At 39.0% G+C, this 19,753-nt stretch overlaps 2 protein-coding genes across 6 annotated transcripts in view; one reads left to right on the top strand and one right to left on the bottom strand.

Annotated features, from left to right (window-relative positions):
* Window positions 1–19,753, top strand: part of B3GALT1 (beta-1,3-galactosyltransferase 1) — a 588,653-nt gene that overhangs the window by 416,995 nt on the left and 151,905 nt on the right. The gene's annotated exons all lie outside the window — the stretch shown is intronic.
* LOC101124418 (cTAGE family member 9-like) lies at window positions 11,461–17,871 on the bottom strand. The gene is given in 2 exon segments (XM_063694962.1): window positions 11,461–13,004; window positions 13,007–17,871. Coding segments are annotated over 2 exon segments (2,319 nt in total). The 5' UTR covers window positions 14,046–17,871; the 3' UTR covers window positions 11,461–11,724.

The following is a 19,753-nucleotide window of genomic DNA, read 5'->3' on the forward strand; positions in this document are numbered from 1 at the left end:
TTGCAGAAAAAACATTATACATTCATAACGTTAGGATCTGTAATTCTTTTAACTAAACCCCAGAGCAGTGGCTTATAAGTATCTCTGTGTGATGCAGTCCTCCACCAGAAGTCCTCCCTTCATGGCTTCCTGAGGAACTCTTATCCCACTCAGTATCCCAACATGCCAAAAGCCCAAAATCTTCCTTGGTCACTCAGCAGCAACTCTGTGGAAAAGCAGCCAGGGCAGAAGAAAAAGGATCTCATATAGTCAAACCTAAGTCAGAGTCATTCCTATACCTGCCAAATATTGTATATTATTCCTGCATTACATTATTCCTCTGAGAAATGTTCTTGATGAAGCAATATTCTTCCATCTTCAATTTCTGGATGAGGATGATTGAAATAATGTGCATATATGTTGAAGGGCAGAGGATGGTATTGCACAATATAGATGAAATAGTCATTGGTTTGTTTTACATTCTATGCATTTTTAATGAGCAAATTCCCATTTACAGGAATTAAATGTTCCAGATATTGATTTCAGAGGGACAATATATAATATGAAAATAAAATCCAGTAACATTATGTGATGATTACATGATGTGTAATTCAATATAGCTAGAACCCTGGAAAGTGAATAATATAACCATTCCTATAAAATATTTCAGAAAATCAAATTTATTCCCTGAAGTACATTATAATAAAACTGAAACAATGTTACTTGATTTATAGTCCTCTAATTCAGGCTTTTAAAGTTATTTTCATGTCAAAAATAAGGGATTCTTTCTCCCCTTGTCCCCAGTCTTGTGCATAGTTTATAATGACAAGAAAAGCTACAAAAGAAACATTACAAAGCAGATGTGCTCCCAAGTTTGTTCCAGTTTAAACTTCAGCTTTAAGCATCTTGTGGCTATGAAATATTCATGTAAATTATGTAAGTGCATCTAGTTTAGATCCCAGTCACTCATGGGTTTTCTCACAAAGTAAAATACCATACTTGATCCTGTCTATTTCTAGAGAGTGAATGCTCACCTGGTGGATTTGTACCAACCCCTTAGGGCATCACGGGGACAATCAATTAGGTTCACTGGGTGTTTTACCTGACAGATACTCTCCTAAATACTTTCAAATGCCCTCTCATTTTGTTCTCACAGGACCTGAAGAAGTAGGTGTCATTTTCATCCACACTGTGCAGGAGGAAACAAATGAGGCTCAGTAAGGTTTTAGTAACTTACTGGTTGTCATACATGAACAGCCAGGTTTCAAACTCAGCAATCAACAGGGCTGCCCTGACTACTGGGCTACTCTCCCTACATTAGATGCCTAGAAGGTATGCAAGTGGCTGGAGTAGGGGCACCGACTTCCATGAATGGTTAGGAGTTTGGTGTATGAGCTCCTGACCCATGCTGAAGTGACTCAGGAAAAGCCTGGTCCTGGGAAACTTACGTTTTGTATTTTTTTTTCTCTTTAACAGTTGGTACTGAAGGACTAAAATTATCTTAAGGTTAAAAACAGGAATGGTTGAGCATTGCAAAAAGCTTTTGCTGTTAGAATAGATGACATCTGCTGCCTGGCTACAAGTCATTTTAAGATGACACAAAATGATGCTATGGAGACCACAGAGCTTTTGTAAGAAAGCAGAAACGCTTGGTCACTTTTCCGCTAAGTGACTTCCCTTTATTGGAAGCTGTACTAAATCTGGAATGCTTATAAATGGTTGCAAGGGCAGATCATTTCAGAGTAAGAGATATTTAAAAACAAAGGGCTAAGGGAAACCTCAATTGAAACTAGAGCAATACAAAATAAAATCTCCTACTGAACTCTAAAAGACTCCTACTGACTGACCCCTCAAAAGCACCCCATATGTCTTTCTCTTCTCGTCTGAAAAGGTAACTCAGGGCCCGGCGTGGTGGCTCACGCCTGTAATCCCAGCACTTTGGGAGGCCAAGGCGGGCGGATCACGAGGTCAGGAGATCGAGACCATCCTGGCTAATATGGTGAAACCCCGTCTCTACTAAAAATACAAAAAATTAGCCGGGTGTGGTATCAGGCGCCTGTAGTCCCAGCTACTTGGGAGGCTGAGGCAGGGGAATGGCGTGAACCTGGGAGGCGGAGCTTGCAATGAGCCGAGATCGCGCCACTGCACTCCAGCCTGGGCAAAGGAGCGAAACTCAGTCTCAACAAAAAAAAAAAAAAAAAAGGTAACTCAGAATTATAAACTGGTAAGTCATGGAATTATGAAGTTTCTATCCTGCCAACTGTGACAGCCTGTCAAAATATTAGAAGTATAATGATGTAGTTTTTATTTTTAACAACTTTTTGTCATAAAAATAATGCCTGCTTACCGAATAATATTCAAACAATATGATACTATGTAAAGGAAAAAGTGAAAATGAGACACCACTAACACTCCCTAGAGATCATCTAACCTTCCTAATCCTTCTAAGCAGATATACACATATATTTATTTGCAAAAATAGTATCATACCATGCACACACACACATATACCCACATATTATTCTCTAGCCTACTTTTTTAAAAAAAAACTAGGAATGCCTCATTTATATTAAAGATCTGGCCTCTAAAGATTTTAAAGGATTAGACTGAGCTGGAATTACTATAGACAGATGCTGTAGAGCTCCAAGTGGGTAGTTCCAGAGAGATCAGTGGTACATTAGTTGGTCTGTTTTTAAGTAAATGAACATGAAAGTTTAAGAAAAAGAGAAAATGTCATCAAATTGATGCATTAAGATTAATTATCCCATCCACATTCATTGGAATATAAAATAGGTTATTAAAGATCACAATTGGTAATCTAATTTCCAGATACCCCAAGTCACTGATTTATTTACTGTAAAAGTCAAAGCATCATTTTTCCAAGGATAGAAGCTTTTTAAAAAGCATTGATTTTATTATCACTATGATAAAATAAAGAGGGAGAGAAAGAGAGAAAGTTTGGGATAGGTGTGATAAATTGAGTTACTCGCCATAAATCTTCACTCTTACTCATCATCCATCCCTCCTAGTGGGAAAAGCGTGCTATCCCACTCTTGTCTCTTGGCTTGGCTATGTGACCTGCTTGTGTATTTGACTCTCTATGAGAACATGCCCTGAGATACACAGACATAAGAAGACCTGAGCAACCTACAGCCTAGAGCCAAACTTCATTGTACTCAGCCTAGATGAGCTGAACCCAGTCAACCTATACTTGTTTGAGTTGTGAGCCACTGACTTGTGGGGTGATTTGTTACACAGCATGATGTTGCATTAGCTGACTTATGATAGCTATTATAGCAGACCCAAAAGAAAAACTTATCTCAGCTTTAATCCCTGAAGAACTCTTCTTTTGCAGTATGCAAAGCTATTCATCATATTAGAAAAAATGGGAGAAAGGCAATACAGGCCCGGGGCAGACTTAATCAATGTCAAGGCAAGGCTTGGGGAACCTTATAAGAAGAATCAAGATGCTTTTTTTTTATTCTTTATTTTTTTCTAGTAAAGTGCCTTGAAGTCCATGAAAACAAGATAATTGGCATAGCTGTGTCTTTGGTAAATGAGGCTAACCTCATAAAATAAAACTGATCAGATTGTAAAGTCAGAGTCCAGTTAAACTCTTCATGCCTTTAATTCTGTGATGCAGCTAGAGCTGTAACAATATATAATAGACCCACATACTCCTAAATCTAATTGGGACTCTAATTGCCTCAAACCTTCTTCTTTGGCTCTAGGCAGTTTTCAGAAACTGAGGACATAAAAGTCACACTCATATTCCAACATCCAGAGTCACATTCTGCAATATGGTAGCTACTAACCACATGTGGCTATTTACTTTAAAGTTACATATTCACTTTCTCAATCACACTGGCCACATTTCAAATGCTTAATAACCACATGTGGCTATTGGACACCATATTGGACAGCACAAATATAAAACACTTTCATCATTGCAGAAATTTCTGTTGGATAGCATTGACTAGAGGCAAGAGGACCCATACATTAGTTCTAAAATCAAGAGCCTGAAGCAATCTAGGTTTGGGGTTTTAAACCCTTTTTAAGGGGGTCGGGGGAGGCTGAAAAGAAGAGACAATCAGTAACTGAACTCTGTATACAGAAGCTACTTTAACTGATATAAAAGAGCACAAGATACAGGAAATTTAAGTTCCCTCATTTTATCTACTTATTTATCATTCAACCAAGCTTAGTCTTCCAGCTAGGAAACACAGATATAAAGAAACTGTGGCAAAGAAGGCAGAGGACACTAATCTTTCTAATTGCAAGTCGGCTAAGACTATGTGGGATGATGTACCTTGAGTAATTAAAATTTCCAAAGGTTATCTAAATCATAGTTCTGTTATTGTGAGTCTGAACCTAATGTATATACTCCAGAGTTCAATTAGGTCTGGACTCGCTAGACTCTATTTGCATAAGACATTGAGGACCTTCAAAGAAAATGTCCTATTTGGGTATTCCTTATCAGAGGAAAACCAAAAGCAGAGAGACCAAGAGCTGCACATTTCTCTTTTGTTACAGCCTAACATACACACTCCTCAATGGTGATAGTGAGATGGGAATAACAACAGACTTTTCATTATGCAGAAGACACAGCTGTAGTCAGAAACAAGTGTTGGAAGCAGGAGATGAAAACTAAAAGTGCATGTAGGTGGTAAGTGCAAAGTTTACTTTGAAGTACACATGGAATATCCCCAGTGGTCCCCCAGAAATGATTTTGGGATACAGTGCACAAGCAGCTGAGGTTTCACATAAGTGAGTATTGCAGATTGTGACTTCCAAAGATGGCTTCACAACTGTCTGCCATCTCACATGCTTTACTAAAAACTTGCCATTCCTTACCAAGGGATAAATCTCTGTCCACTCCTCTTGAACCTGAGCAGACCAATAGAATCTGACAGAAGTGAAAGTATATTACTTCCCAAGCTAGGTCATAACAATGTCGCATTTTGGCCTAAATCCTCTCCTTTGCTCTCTTGGAATGCTTGATTTTGCAATCATCTTGCATCATGCTGTGAGGAAGTCCAAACAGCCTGTGGAGAGAAACATGGAAAGGGAATGAGTTCCCAAGCCCACAGCCCCAGTTGAGCTTCCCAGCCCACCTCCTGGTTGACAGCTAGTGCACACCTTTCAGCCATGGGAGTGAGCCACCTTGAGAGTGGACTCTCCATGCCCCAAAAGAAGCACCCAAGATGATGGTGTGTAGCACTGAGACAAACACCCCTATTGAGCCCTGCTCAAATTATAGGTTTCCAGGCAAAATAAATGATTCATTTTGCTTAGGCCACTTAATTTTGGGGTGGTTTATTATGTAGCAATAGATAACTATTGACAGATATGCGTTTGCTGCCATAATATTCTTGGTGGTTTAAAACAACACAATTTTACTATCTTTCCATTCCGTAGGGTAGAAGTCTAACATGAGTCTCCATGAGCTAAGGTCAAGATCTTGGCAGGTTTGGGTTCTTTCCTGTATACTCTGCAGAAGAATTTATTTTTCTTATTTTTTTTTCCGGCTTCTAGAAGCAGCCCAAATTCCTTGGCCCGTGCTTTCCTTTCTCCATCTTGAAAACCAGAAATGGTGGAGTCCTTCTCTCACAAGACATTGCTTCTGCCTCTCACTTCCACTTTGAAGGCTCCTTGTGATTTCATTGGGCCCACCCAGATAATCCAGGATCATCTTCTCTTTAAGGTCAGCTGATTAGCAACCCTAATTCCAGCAGCAACCTTAAATCCCCTTTCCATGTAACCTAACACATCCACAGATTCCAGGGATTAGCATGTGGGCCTCTTTGGAGGGCCATTATTCTGCTGTCACAACACGTAAGGGCAAGAACCAATGAAACCTGCATTATAATTATAAAATAGCAGTTACATTGGTAATGGCCTCTAGATATTAGCCAGGGTACCACATCCATTGAGACATAAATCAAATTGGTTCAAACATCATGCATAGTGTGGGTTTCAATGTTCTTTCCAATCACTTCAGGAATTCCGGTGGAGGAGAGGATGACTTACATTGTTCCCAGTCACCTCTATTTTTACACTCCCATGCCTCCTAAATTTGTTAAGTTTATGGATTTTTTCACCATCCCACACATGGTGTCTCTGCTCTGTACTACATCTCACTTAGATACAATTTCTCTCCTTTCCTTGATTGCCACAAAATAGCAAATCAAATATAGGAAATAATAAAGCCAACAGACAAATTTTACCTGAAGTGTGAGGAGACAGAAGGTGTGCATAAGAAGAACAACTTAAAGTTACACTTTAAACATTCTGATTAGATACCAGTTCTGCTAACTCTGCTCAGCCAGCCACCCTGCATGGTTCAGTGGTTTCTTCTGGAGCAAAACACAAGAAAATGGAGTCAGGCCAGGTGTGGTAGCTCACGCCTGTAATCCCAGCACTTTGGGAGGCCATGGTGGGTGGATCGCCTGAGGTCGGGAGTTCAAGACCAGCCTGACCAACATGGAGAAACCCCGTCTCTACTAAAAATACAAAAAATTAGCAGGCACAGTGGCGCATGCCTGTAATCCTAGCTACTCAGGAGGCTGAGGCAGGGGGATCACTTGAACCTGGGAAGCAGAGGTTGCGGTGAGCTGAGATCACACCATTGCACTCCAGCCTGGGCAACAAGAGCGAGACTCCATCTCAAAAAAAAGAAAAAGAAAATGGTATCATCCTATCACTTCATGCAGATTGAACCAGGCAGCTCCTTCTAGCTCCAGCCCCAAGCTCAGCTCTAGCCCTCCCATTGTATACACCAAGCTTATTGATGTGCCCAGTTTCTCATTTCTCCTTCCCTCACCAGTGTCTGCAAGAGGAATGGAGAGAGAGAGATTTATTTCTAGAGTAATATAAATAATGCCACCACCTCCATCTCCCCCAGTAAGAAGGCAGAAAATATTACTGTCTATTTTGCTTTAAAATATTTTTTCTCCTCCACTTGGTTATAGGACCATAAAGAAAATATTTATGTAACTTTGATATTTGGGGAATTCTGTGAATTCAGGAGTCTGGAGACCTTAGGATAAATGTTTTGTTGGGTATTTTTGCCTCTGCCCATTTCATGCCCTGCTGTGACCAAGAGACCAAAAAGCAGACAAAGCAAGCAGACTGAGAGGCTGCTCATCAACAGGGCAAGTACCTGGTGATGTGTGCTTGAGAAACAAAAGGAGATGTTTTTGCCATGAGCTGGCCTAGGCCCAGAGCAGTGTGGTGCCAAAGGGAGGAAGGATAACAAACCCACATGGAATCCAGAGTCTGCAGCAGTGCTTTAGAGTTTCCAAGGAAAATTAAAAACTAATAACCAGATAATACCTTCTGAGCACTGTGCCCTGTGGACTTCTGCTGAATTTTGGATGAGGTGAGAAAGAGAGGGAAAGAAGGTGACTAGGGAAAGAAACAAACCTTTAATAAAATCCACAGGTGTAGCATAAACACCTATTCTAACTGGTGCCCCAGGGCTCAACATGTCATTGGGTTTTTGAGTATGCTAAAATTGTGTTAATATTTGTTTGGGAAGATGTACTAAGCCTTGATAGGAAATGTGAGTGGAGCAGAGTTATGAATAATGAGAGAAATTTAGAAAGGCTACAGCCTCAAATAGCACAAAAGGCATAGTGATGGTTGTACATCAGAATGCTACATGGAACAGCTGGGTTCACACATTGTGTTGTGATAAGTGATTTTCACATATCAACTTATTTAATCCTCGCCATGAGAAGTGGTAGGTATATATCTCTCATTTCCAAAGATAAGAGCCTGACTAAGAAGTCTGGCAGAACTGGGTGGAAATTCTAGCTCTACAACATGCTAAGACTCAGTTCACCCATTTATGAAATGAGACAAATATTCCTACAACTTCTTCTTGTGAGGATTAAATAAGTAAATATGTGAAAATCACTTATCACAACACAAAGTGTGACACATAGCACATGCTCAATAATAGCAAATATATGTTTATGTATATATTTGTGTAAGTACAGATAATATGTTTTTTCCACTCAGGGAAGTGACCCGGCACACCGGGTCCCCAGAAAAAAAAATTATTCAAATAAAGGAAAGCATTCTAACTGTGGTTTATTTACCCCTAAAGAGAAGAATTTTACCCCAGGTGCAAAGGGTAGACTTAATGTTCAAGCAAAACTATCTTCACTTGCTGTCACTTCAGAAAGACTATAAATACTCAACCAAGAAAAACTTATTTTAAATACAGAATTAAGTGTAGGAATGAAACAATTTTTTTAAACCCTGAAGTATCTTTATTACTGTAACTTATTGTGTATGGCTTATGTACTCAAGATCCCTAGAATAGACCCAGTAGGGTGTTAATCCACAGAATTTTTAAATTAGAAGCAACCTTAGAGAACATCTAATTTAAAACTTCTCATTTTACAGATGAGGAAACCGTGGCTCTTTTGCAGTGAAAATCCTGGCTGTGCTCCAAAGCTACCCACGGGTGGTGAAACTGCTCGGGAAGTTTCTGTTAGGAGTTTGGCCTGCCTTTCATTTAGAATTGGTTGTGCTTCTCAAAGCATTGTCTGCAGGTCCTCCTCGATGTACGATAGACCAACCTCCTAGGGCATTAATGTCTAAAAGGAAATGCATATATCTACTGCAATCCAGATGTTACTTCACTGGAATTTCATCAAGTGCGCTCCCTGTTTCCCATTCATTTTGCAGAGCTTGGAATATTTTTGCTGAGTTTTTAAGTCTATTTAATGTGATCATCCTTGGTTCCTCTTTTCCTTTTGCTCCTGGCCCCTTCAAATCAATAGGCAAGACCTGCTAAATCTGCCTTTAAGACATACCATCCTGGTCTAAGAGGCCATCATCTCTCACCTGGGCTAAGTTAATAAATAGCCCATAGCTGGTCTCTTTGCTTTTATCTTGTCTCGCTAATGGCAGCAATCTTTCAAGTGGATCAGATTAGTGGCCCTGTGTAAAGCCCTCCAGGGTTTTCCACTGCATTTAGAATGATATCCAAATGCCTCACTCTGCCTACAAGGCCCTAGGTAAGATGATCCCTCTCTCCCCACTCAAACTCATCTTTTATCCATCTTCCACTTGGGCCTATGCTCCAGCTACTCTTGCCTTTATCTCTTCCTTGAACATCTTAGGGCCCTAATACTGTGTTGCATCTACTTGGAATGCTCTTCCACCAAAGCCTCCAATATCTAATCAATCCCATCTCCACTTACATGTCACCTTCTCAAGGATGCATTCCCTGATCCAATCTAAACAAGACCTCTAGTCGCACTCCATCACATCACTCCTCTGTTTTATATTTATTGTAGCATCTAATATCTTCATGCTTTATTTACTTGTTTGGTTTTCATTGTAACCCAGCACCTGCATTAATGTCTGACAATAGCAGATATTCAATCAATGTTTTTAGAATGAACAAATGGGTGAATGAATGGCACTGCAGGTAGAAAAAGGTAGTACCTGACGGTCCTCTGAGTCACTGAAGGAACTACTGACTGACAAGAGTACAGAAGAAAGAAACTAAAAGCACTAAATGCTATTCTGACTTAAGGTCTAAAATAAAATCATTCAGTATTTTTTTTCTGAGTCTGAATCTGCTAATTTCCAGGTGCTAGGAACTTTCATCACTACCAGTTCTACATAAGTAGCCTAAGTCTTGTAAATAAAAATAATAATTTAAAAATTCCAACTGGGAGTGGTGGCTCATGCATGTAATCCCAGCACTGTGGGAGGCCAAGGTGGGCGAGTAGCTTGAGCTCAGGAATTTGAGACCAGCCTCGGCAACGTGGCAAAACTCCATCTCTCCTAAAAATTAGCTGGGCATGGTGGCTCACACCTGTGGTCTCAGCTACTTGGGAGGCTGAGGTGGCAGGATTGCTTCAGCCGGGGAGGTGGAGGTTGCAGTAAGCTGAGATCATGCCACTATACTCTAGCCTGGGTGACAGAGCGCAACTTTGTCTCAAAAATAAAAAATTTCCACCATTTCCTTGGAAATACAATGCAAAACTTATTAGCTTTAGTGTATAGATTTTTTTTCCCCAATGTTCAGTTTATTTCTGTGTTTTTGGCTTTCATTCCTTACTTCTTTTAAGCCTTTTGGAAGCATCTCTTTCTGAATGGTTATGTGGGTTGATTCACAAATTTTAATCCAAACTTTTAATAATGGAGCAGTGGGAAAAAAGACAGTGATCAAGGAAATATGGTCCAGAACCTGGATTTACCTCTTCAATTTAACCTACTACTGTATTTGTATTTTTTTAAGAGAGCCTCTAAATATGCTGCAGCATGACATAGCCATGGTAGGTAGCCATACCTGCCAGATGGTTTCCAGAGTACAAACACATGTGATTAGTGTTGGATGAAGAAATGGGAATAAAAATAATATGGAATCCAGTGAGTCCACATGCCTGCAGATAGCAACTCACACTCACAGCATCTAGCATGCCATAGAGCACAGCCAGACGGCAGCCTGGGGGAAAGCAAAACCCAGCATTTCCTCCAGGAGCCTGATCCTCAGCTTGGCCCATGCTTGAAATGCTTTAAGTAATGATTTTTTAGTCTTTAAGTTTTGCGGGGTTTGTTTTTCCTTTTTAAATCTGAAGGTGCCTTGCTCACTAACCCTGTTGGATTAAATCTCTAGCAAATTGGATTACTCTGTGCTTACTTGAGAGAACTTGGACTTGAAACAAGACCCATTTTCTTTTGTTCTCCTTCCAGATCCTACTGTGGATTCTACTGCACTTGGAATTCTTTGAGCTATTGAAATTACCTGGGGCATCTGTTAGGGCTATCTCCATTTTAAGCACTAGGAAAAAGTGTTGCTTCCTATTGGAAGTGACCCCATCTCTAATAGCAGCGATTTAGAAAAATAATGCGTTCAATGTTAAATTTATTTAAATAGCTGCAGTGATTAGTTTCTCTACTGTCAATAGGGGGAAAAATACCATGTCAAGGGGTGAAATCAGTGACCATTTTGGATAATGTCCATATGGGAATATTAGATAACAATGAGTCTTTGGAGAAAGAGGCCCATGGATTTTGCAGGTGCACACATGGCAATTATTACCCCTTCTGAGCAGAATAGACAACTGAGTGCATCTCAAAATTTTAGTCACAATTCTTACTACTAATGAAACATAGATCTATTTACAAACTCTTGTGCCCATTTCCAAAATCTAGAAACAAGTAATTACACAACTTATTAACTTACTACAAGTTCACTGATAACTCTACCGCAAGAACATGTATAAATTCCAAGAATAAAATATAAATAAGGCATTACGAAGGTTTTCTTGGAAGGAAGATCTGTTTGAACTGAGAGATAAAACATGAATTTTAATTGTTTTAATTAATTATTATCACAAAATGAAGTGAAAATTCTATAAAATGGAAATCACATGGGAAAACACACTTAATTGCACCATCCTAACAAATTTATCTGTACTGTATATCTTTCAAACATGTTTCTACATCACTATACATTTTGTTTTTGTTTTTTTCATATTTAAACCATCTTTATTTACAAAATACTATCCTGAGAACTGTAATTCCATTAAACTTCAGTTTGAGAAAAGTGTAATCACTTAAGTAACAGCAGTTACTTAAACTGAAAATGAGATCAGTCAAAATTGCTTTTGAAGAAAGCAAAAATATTGTCAGATTTCTTGCTGTGGTTCTGGATGTTCAGTAGCAGGCTCCTTTGAAGGTGGAATCAACCCTCAAGGGAACTTGCTTCTACCTTCAGAATGTGGGGTTGGGGTAAAATCCAGGGCTTGGATGAAAGTAAGGAGGTAAACCCCTCGGTGGATAGATGTTTCTCATTGCAAATGGAGCATGTGGTGGACCTGGGAAATCCCTTGATAGAAAATAACCTCGTGAAGCTCCAAACATGGTTCCTGGAGGAGGTTGGGGGAAAGGAGGTCCTCTTCTCGTGAACAGGCCCCTTGTATCCACTGGAAACAATGGACCACTGATTGCAGCAAGACGTGGAGGAATAAAGCCAGGGCTAGTTGCTTCATTTTCAGCAGGGAGAGATGAATCAGGTGCATTTAAACTACCAGGATCATCTTTGGCATCATTTCTAGTGGATTCCATTTCTGAAGGCATTGACCCATCCATTTTATCCAAACAAGGCATATTAAAACTTCTGAGTTCTGCTGGTCCAGACAGTCCATCACAATTAGAATAAAATCTGTCTTCCCTTTGTGGAGGAAGAGCTGAATCAGGATATGATTGTCCTGGTGGAGGAAACATCATCCTACGGTCCTGTTCCCATGGAGATGAGAGGGACCCAGTGTCAGAAGGAGCCCTGTGAGCATCAGTTGACCTATCACAGCTTGGTTCTCCTCTTTTATTGGTGATCTGATGGTCCAGAGGGTTCCCTGGGCTGCTTGGGCTTCCTCCTCCCCCTGAAAGCACAGGTGAGAGTCTGAGTGGATCCTCCAACAAAGTTTGAGGAGAGAGAAAAGCTCTCGTTTCAGATGAAGGCTGACCCAATGGTGAGGGACCATATGGCGAACGCTCTCTGCCAAATGCTGTATTTGAAACATCAGGTGCATTAGGATCTTTTTCTAAAAGTTCAAATTTAAACTCTGTTTCAGTTAATTTTTGTTTGTTGTGAGCATTTTCTTTCCTTAAATCATTGAGGTTTCTTTCAGCAGTCCGAGCTGCCAACCAATTATCATGTCCTTTTTTCTCGTAGGAAATAACCTGCTTTTGATAAAAATGAACAGTTCTCTCCAATTCTTCTTCAAGATCTTTGGCTAGCTTTCTATAGGTCTCCAGCTCTTCAGTGACATGGCTGATCTTTTCTTCCACTTTAGAAAGCTTCTCTTCCTCTATCCGGTAATTTTCCTCTATTGTCAATTTCCTGTGGAGTGTCATTTCATTTTCTTGATATAGTTCAGTCATTATTTTAAGTTTCTGTTGAAGCTTCTGATTCTCACTTTCAAAATATATGTTTTCTGACTGCAAAGATGCTTGTTGAGTCTGAAGATTTTTAATATGCTCTGTAAGCTCTCCTTTGTTTTGTCCACTTCAGATAACTGAATAATAATGTGGTTTCTTTCTCCTTCTAAGGCTTTTAAAGAAACATTTAACTTAGCAGCATGAATCAGTTTCTTCAAAGCTCCTTTGGGAGGATCATCTAAGTAAGCACCATTTTCCAATTGACTGTTCACTTCTAATTCCAAGTTATCATCATCCGTTGTGTCTTCCTCAAGCATAGCAGCCTGATCTTTCATCTTTAGCAAGTGTCCAGTCAGAGTCTTGATGTGATTTTCTTTATCATTTAGAACTTGTTCTGCATATACTTTGGAGTCTTCAAATGTTATTTTCTGTTTATTAAGTTCAGTCACTTGTTCTTTCCATACTTCAGCTTCTTGCAAAAGCTGTTTCTGGCTTTCCTGAAGTTGAGAATTTTCACTCAAAGCATCTTTTATTGCTATCGCCCGTCGTTCTTCAGTCATTGGAAGAATCTTGCAGATGATTTTGGCTTCAGCTATTTGTGATTTGAGGGATTTTGACTCATCTTCTAGAGATTGTATCCTTTTTGAAATATCCACCATCAGTTCATCTTGTTGAGAATGTTTAGATTTCTCTTCTTTTAACTCTATTTCTAGACAGAGGATTTCATCCTCAAGTTCAGAATTGGACCTGTTCAGCTTTTCACGGGTTGCCTCCAAACTTCGTGCTTCTGCTGCCGCCTTCTCAAAGCTGGCATCCTCTAAAGATGACTGTACTTCATAGCCTTCATACTCTTTTTGAATAAGGCTAAATTTTTCAAGTAGTTTACATTTTTCTTCAATTAGTCCAGAAAGCATTTCACCAAGTTTTTTCTCTCTTCCCACATAAAGCCGACTCCTAACCGATCTAAAACTTCTCCACAAAAAAAGGAGAACAACAAAAAATCCAACAACAGCTGCACATACCACCAGTTCGCATGGAAAACCATAAGGATTCGAATCTTGTCTCATACTCTCAGGTAGTGCTGCCACAATTCTGCGTAGCTCCTCCAAGACCAGCCCCAAGTAGGGCCGAGGGGTAGCGCCGGGCTCCTCCATAGCACCAAGCTGCTCTGGCGGTCACCACAGTAACACTGGCCACAAGCGGTGGAGAACACGCAGCCTTGGGTCTGGAACCCGAATCCGCACGCGGCAACCAACCGGAGCGGACCACTGCGGAGCCGGCTGCGGAGAGAGCTGGGGAATGCGGGCACCCACAGGCCTCACAGGCCCATGCTGCCCCCCGCACCCTCCCCCGGCCCCCCTGTTACACTTTACATCCTGAGGCAGCGCTGGTCTGAGCCCGACCCGCCTTAGTTCTGGCAGTTTTCACATCACATATTTTGAAGCTCTATTTTTTGGTGAATACACTTTTAAAATTGCTGTCTTCTTCATAGATTAAACCTTTGATCATTATATAATCTCTCTGTTTCTGGTAATTTTCATTGCTTTATCTGATATACATACAGGCACTGTTGCTTTCCTTTCATTAATGTTTGTGTAATATATCTTTTTTCATCCTTTTAATTTGGCCTGCCCTGTATTGGGAAATTTCAAGTGAGTTTCTTGTACACAGCACACAAGAAACATATAAGAAAGGGTCATAGTTTTAAATACACTCTTCTATTATCTGTCTCTTGGTAGATCATTCATAATTAAACTAATTGTTGATACTTTAGTGCATAAGCCTGACATTTGTTGTTTTCTGTATCAATTCTTGTTTCTCTGCTTATTTTTGATGACTTCCTGTGGGTCACTTGAACATTTCTTTTAGAATTCCATTTTGTTATTCATAGTGTTTATAGTGTATCTTCTTTTTTATAGTTTTTTTGGTTGCATTTTATAGCTTAGTGGTTGCATTTTATAGCTTAGTGTATATTCCTTTATATATACATTATCACAGTCAACTGGTATCATCTTTAGTCCAGTCTGAGTGAAGTGTAGCAACCCTCTGTCATATTATGTCTCTTTACCCTCTCAAATTTGTAGTATAATTGTCTTACATACATTTAGAATAACACTAGACAATGCTGTGATTTTTGCTTGAAACATCAATCATAATTTAGGAAATTAGAATCTATGAAAATAAAGTGAGCATTTTAGAGGTGCCAGAAAGAAATCTGACACAACCTGTCTTTCATTTTTTCTTTCTTTCCTTTATATTGATCATAGATATTATGATGCCCTATCTATTAACTCCAATATCTGGATTATCTATGAGTTTTTTTAAAATATACTTTAAGTTTTAGGGTACATGTGCACAATGTGCAGGCTTGTTACATATGTATACGTGTGCCATGTTGGTGTGCGGCACCCATTAACTCGTCATTTAGCATTAGGTATATCTCCTAATGCTATCCCTCCCCCTACTATACATGTTTTATACAGTGATAGTCATGTTGTTATACATAGTTTTTTTTAACTTTTCAACTTACTTATTAAAAGTACTTTCCTTTGTCGCCACATCCGTCCTCATAATTGTCATCTTTTTTGGTTGCAACATAATATTCTACTTAACATAATTTAATTAGTTTATTCACTATTATTTGACATTAAGTTATGATATTAGAAAAACATATCTTTACAGATAAGATTTATTCCTCCTTCTTTGGTTTCTTTATTTAGGATAAGTTTATAAATGTGGGATTATGAGATCTATGCCTCTGAACATTTTTACAACTGTTAATATATGATGCCAATTTATTTGGCAAAGGCAAGATAATTAATTCTTTTTCCAGCCGTACATGAAGTTTCCAGATTCACCTCAATATTGTCAGCAAAGGAATGTCTATCCATCTGTCTCTATGCAATTTAATAGGTTAAAAAATGCAATTTTCTTCATGCTTTCATTTTTACTTGTTTACTAGTGAAATCATTTTAACATGTTAAGGAATAATTATATTTCTTCCTTTTGTATGACCTGTTACAGTTTTTTAAATGTGTTTGTCCAGTTAAGGGGAGGTCTTTTCATCAGAAAACTCAGGTTGATGAAGGCAGAAATGCAGAGCATTTTGATTTGTTTGGATTATAGAGTACACAAGAGGGGAGAACAGAAAAACAAGCATGAATCAAACTGTGGCCAAATTACAGAAGGTCAGGAAAGGAAGAGCAACTTTCTCAGCAAGAAGTAAGATTCTTTTCTTGCAAGAGTTGTGTTAAATGTGGATTAACAGTTATTAAACAGGATTTATCCAAATTGGTTCATAAACAAAAAAAAATCCCCAATTTCAAACCTCTCTTATGATTCATGAAACAATCAAATATCATCTTTGTTCTGCAGGGCAAAGACATGATATAAATATGTTAGCGTCATTCTGCATATGATGAATGTATTTTTAATAAATATTGCTTTTGAGTGTCAATATTAGTTTTTGCAATCACTAAGCTTTAAGTGTAGAATAGTGGAGGGGAGAAAAGCAATATTTCTCCTCACCGGTTGCTAGGTTCATGGCTGAGACTCCTATAAAAAAGATAGTTTAACAAGACACAAGTCTATTTAATAAATTTTAAATTATTTCATACAAATGTATTTGTTATGTTTTATGTGACACAAGGCCTTCAAAATTGAAGACCCAAGAAACAGGAAAACTGTGTGTTTTTATAAAGAGTTGCGCAGAAGTGTGATGGGAGGACAAAAGGGCGTGATCTAATGGTCATCAACTGGGTCAGGGGAGATTTAGCAAGGCCTGTTTGTTTAGATTCTTCTTTGTGTCCCTGTGTGACATTCCTTCTTTTCTGGTAGAGGGTAGGACACCTGTCACATGAGGGTGTTCAGGGAGAAAGGAGGGAGAAGGTCAGAAAATGACTTTTCTAATAAGTTTTATGGCCTGCTTCAGGGGAGGACAACAGAGAACTTCCTGTTTCTGCTGTTTTCTCAAATGCCAAGGTGCCTTATTTTGGGGTAGCATATCTGGAATGCTGTCAATAGGTAGAAAGGAATTCTAGTGTACAATTTAACAATATACACTTCAGTAGGAAAGATGTTTGATTCATGCAACATCATCTCAGTAATAGATTTATTATCAATACACAAATTAATCTAAAAAATAGCGTTAGTTATTATAGCAGTCAAGGTCAAGTAAAATAGTGGCATATTCAGCTTGACTACCAAAGCACACTAGCATTTCTATTTAGAGAGTTTGAAATTATCCCAAGCTTCATGACTATAATTTTCTTTGAGTTTACTCATTTTCTATGTTTTTGTGTCAGATATGTGTTCATGTATGTGCATTGATTTTTGAGATGCTTTTAAATGATATGTAAATACCTTTTTAGTTATGAATTTTGCAAATAATATAATGCTTGACGTACAGGCAGATTCCGTGAATGTGTGCTTGATATGCTACAAGAGTAATAATAAATACTAAATGATTGCAAGTGCTCTTTTTGCACTAAAGTTTACCTAATATAATTTAACACAAGCTTATTAAATTTATAGAAAATAGGATTTCATGTCTGTGATTACCATCTGTTATAATAGAATCCTAGTCCCAACTTTATACCTGCAGAGGAAAAGCTTGTTGGTCCCTAGATACAACTGCTTTGTTTGAGAGGCTTGATTCTTTGTTTATCAGAGCAGTAGATAACAAAGGTGATAGATAAGAAAGTGCAGGGGACTGGGCATGGTGGCTCACGCCTGTAATCCAGCACTTTGGGAGGCCGAGGCAGGCAGATCAAGAGGTCAGGAGTTCAAGACCAGCATGACCAACATGGTGAAACCCCATCTCTACTAAAGAATACAAAAATTAGCCAGGTATGGTGGCACACGCCTGTAATCCCAGCTACTCAGGAGGCTGAGGCAGGAGAATCACTTGAACCCAGGAGGCAGAGGTTGCAGTGAGCTGAGATCTCACCATTGCACTCCAGCCTGGGTGACAGAGCGAGACCCTGTCTCAAAAAAAAAAAAAAAGAAAGTCCAGGAAGCCTGGCCCAGTAACAGGTCCCTTGGTGAATGGGGAGATACAACCGCTGCACTTGAGCAAACTGAGTTGTACCGTGTCTAAAATTCTAGCAAACTAGTGTGTGGTTTCCTTTACATCATATGTTGTGATTAAAATGTTATATATATTTTTTTACATAATGGGCTTTCTCAGTAATGCAACTCTAGAGATAAAGCAGGATTGAACATTTTGATAAAACAGTACTTGTTTTATATCAACATTTTCTACTTAGGAATTGACTTTTATATGGTGAAATTGATTTTTGTTTGTTTAGTTTTGTGGTTTGATGCTGTCTACTAATTTAATCACTTATTTGGTCTTTGCTGGTAGAGGGGATATTATGATGACACTAGCTAAAACATCTGGGGGGAAGTTAAAACATTCCATTATCTGTCTGCTTCACCTACAGCATGGCAAACATCTGGACACTGGAAATTGTTCCCAGTTTTTGTATTCAGATGATTACAAATGGTGCCAAACTCAGTCACTGTCAATAAACACCACTTGCATTAAAGTAACACGGTCACACAACTTGCAAGATCCATGAAGAGGATCTCATTTGGGGAGTTGAACAAAAAGAAGGTTTTTACACAGCTGCATAGTCACCAAAGAAGAATCCCAGGGACAGAACATGTGACAACCTCATTTATTCATTCATTCATCTACTCAGTGTCATTCAATACATATATGCCAATGCTGTTGAAAGAAGACTTTGGTTTTGGAAATGGTGCATTGGAGTGTGGTGTTGTTTAAATGTCCTCCAAGAGAAAATACCCCTGCTACACATTGATGCTCTTTGTAACCATTCTTGAAATTTTGGTTTGGTTAATTGTTTACTGAGGATATTACATGGGGCTTTCTGACTGGCATGTTTCTGCCTTTTGAACACTGAGAGTGTAATATTCTCAAGTTTCCCCTAGAGAAGAGGTACAAAAGATGCATTGGGAATCTCACATGAGCCATCCTATGAAATCAACTTTCTATTGTATGTTGTTGTTATTGTTATTGTTATTGTTCAGCATTCTTTCTTCATCTCCCTCCTTTCTCTCTCTCTCTCTCCCCCGTCTCTCTCTGTATATCTCCATCTTTCTCTCTCTTCCCTCTCTCTCACTCTTTCTCTTCTCTCTCTCGTCTCAGCCAGAAAATGCTGTGCAGGTGTTATTCGTCATTGAAAATACACTCCGTTACAGACAATTTAGTTTATGTGCTAAAGCAAATACACAGTTACAGATAATTTATTTAATGCAACCAGGAAATGCTGGTATCTGATCAGAGCTTCTATTTGGACAAAACGAAAGAATTTAGCAGGTTTATATGCAGTTAAAGCTGAGGAAAGGGAAACCATTTGTGAGCAATTGAAGCAGTGCAGAAAAGGGAGAGTTGGTAGATCTCACTGTATTGCCTTTGATTATTCCCTGTTGTAAAAATTCCTCTTTGTGGACAGAGGCAGAAACAGAAAATAGCCATATAAGTTAGATTTTTTTTTCCCATCAGAAAATGCCAGATGTATCTTAAGAGAGGTATGACAGTGTTGTGTTTTCTTTCTGGATGCACTGCCTATGGGAACAAGAACACAGACAGCAGCTAGAAATTGATAGAACAAGAATCAGACCTCAAAATAGAGAAAGGAGGAGAAAACTGGGGAAAGCTGTGCAAAGCGCCAGGGCACAAAGCCAATGTTTCAAAACAAGAAACATCCAACTCAGAAAAGAAGAAGAAATCAATGTAGAATATTGGGGACCTGACTGTGGCTGACACATCCCAAGGAGAGCTACCTAGGGCTCTGAGCATACCCTGGCCATCAGGCAGCAATGGCTCTGAATCTGG

The sequence above is a fragment of the Gorilla gorilla genome, chromosome 11 (assembly GCF_029281585.2).
Source record: "Gorilla gorilla gorilla isolate KB3781 chromosome 11, NHGRI_mGorGor1-v2.1_pri, whole genome shotgun sequence".
Classification (NCBI taxonomy): domain Eukaryota; kingdom Metazoa; phylum Chordata; class Mammalia; order Primates; family Hominidae; genus Gorilla; species Gorilla gorilla.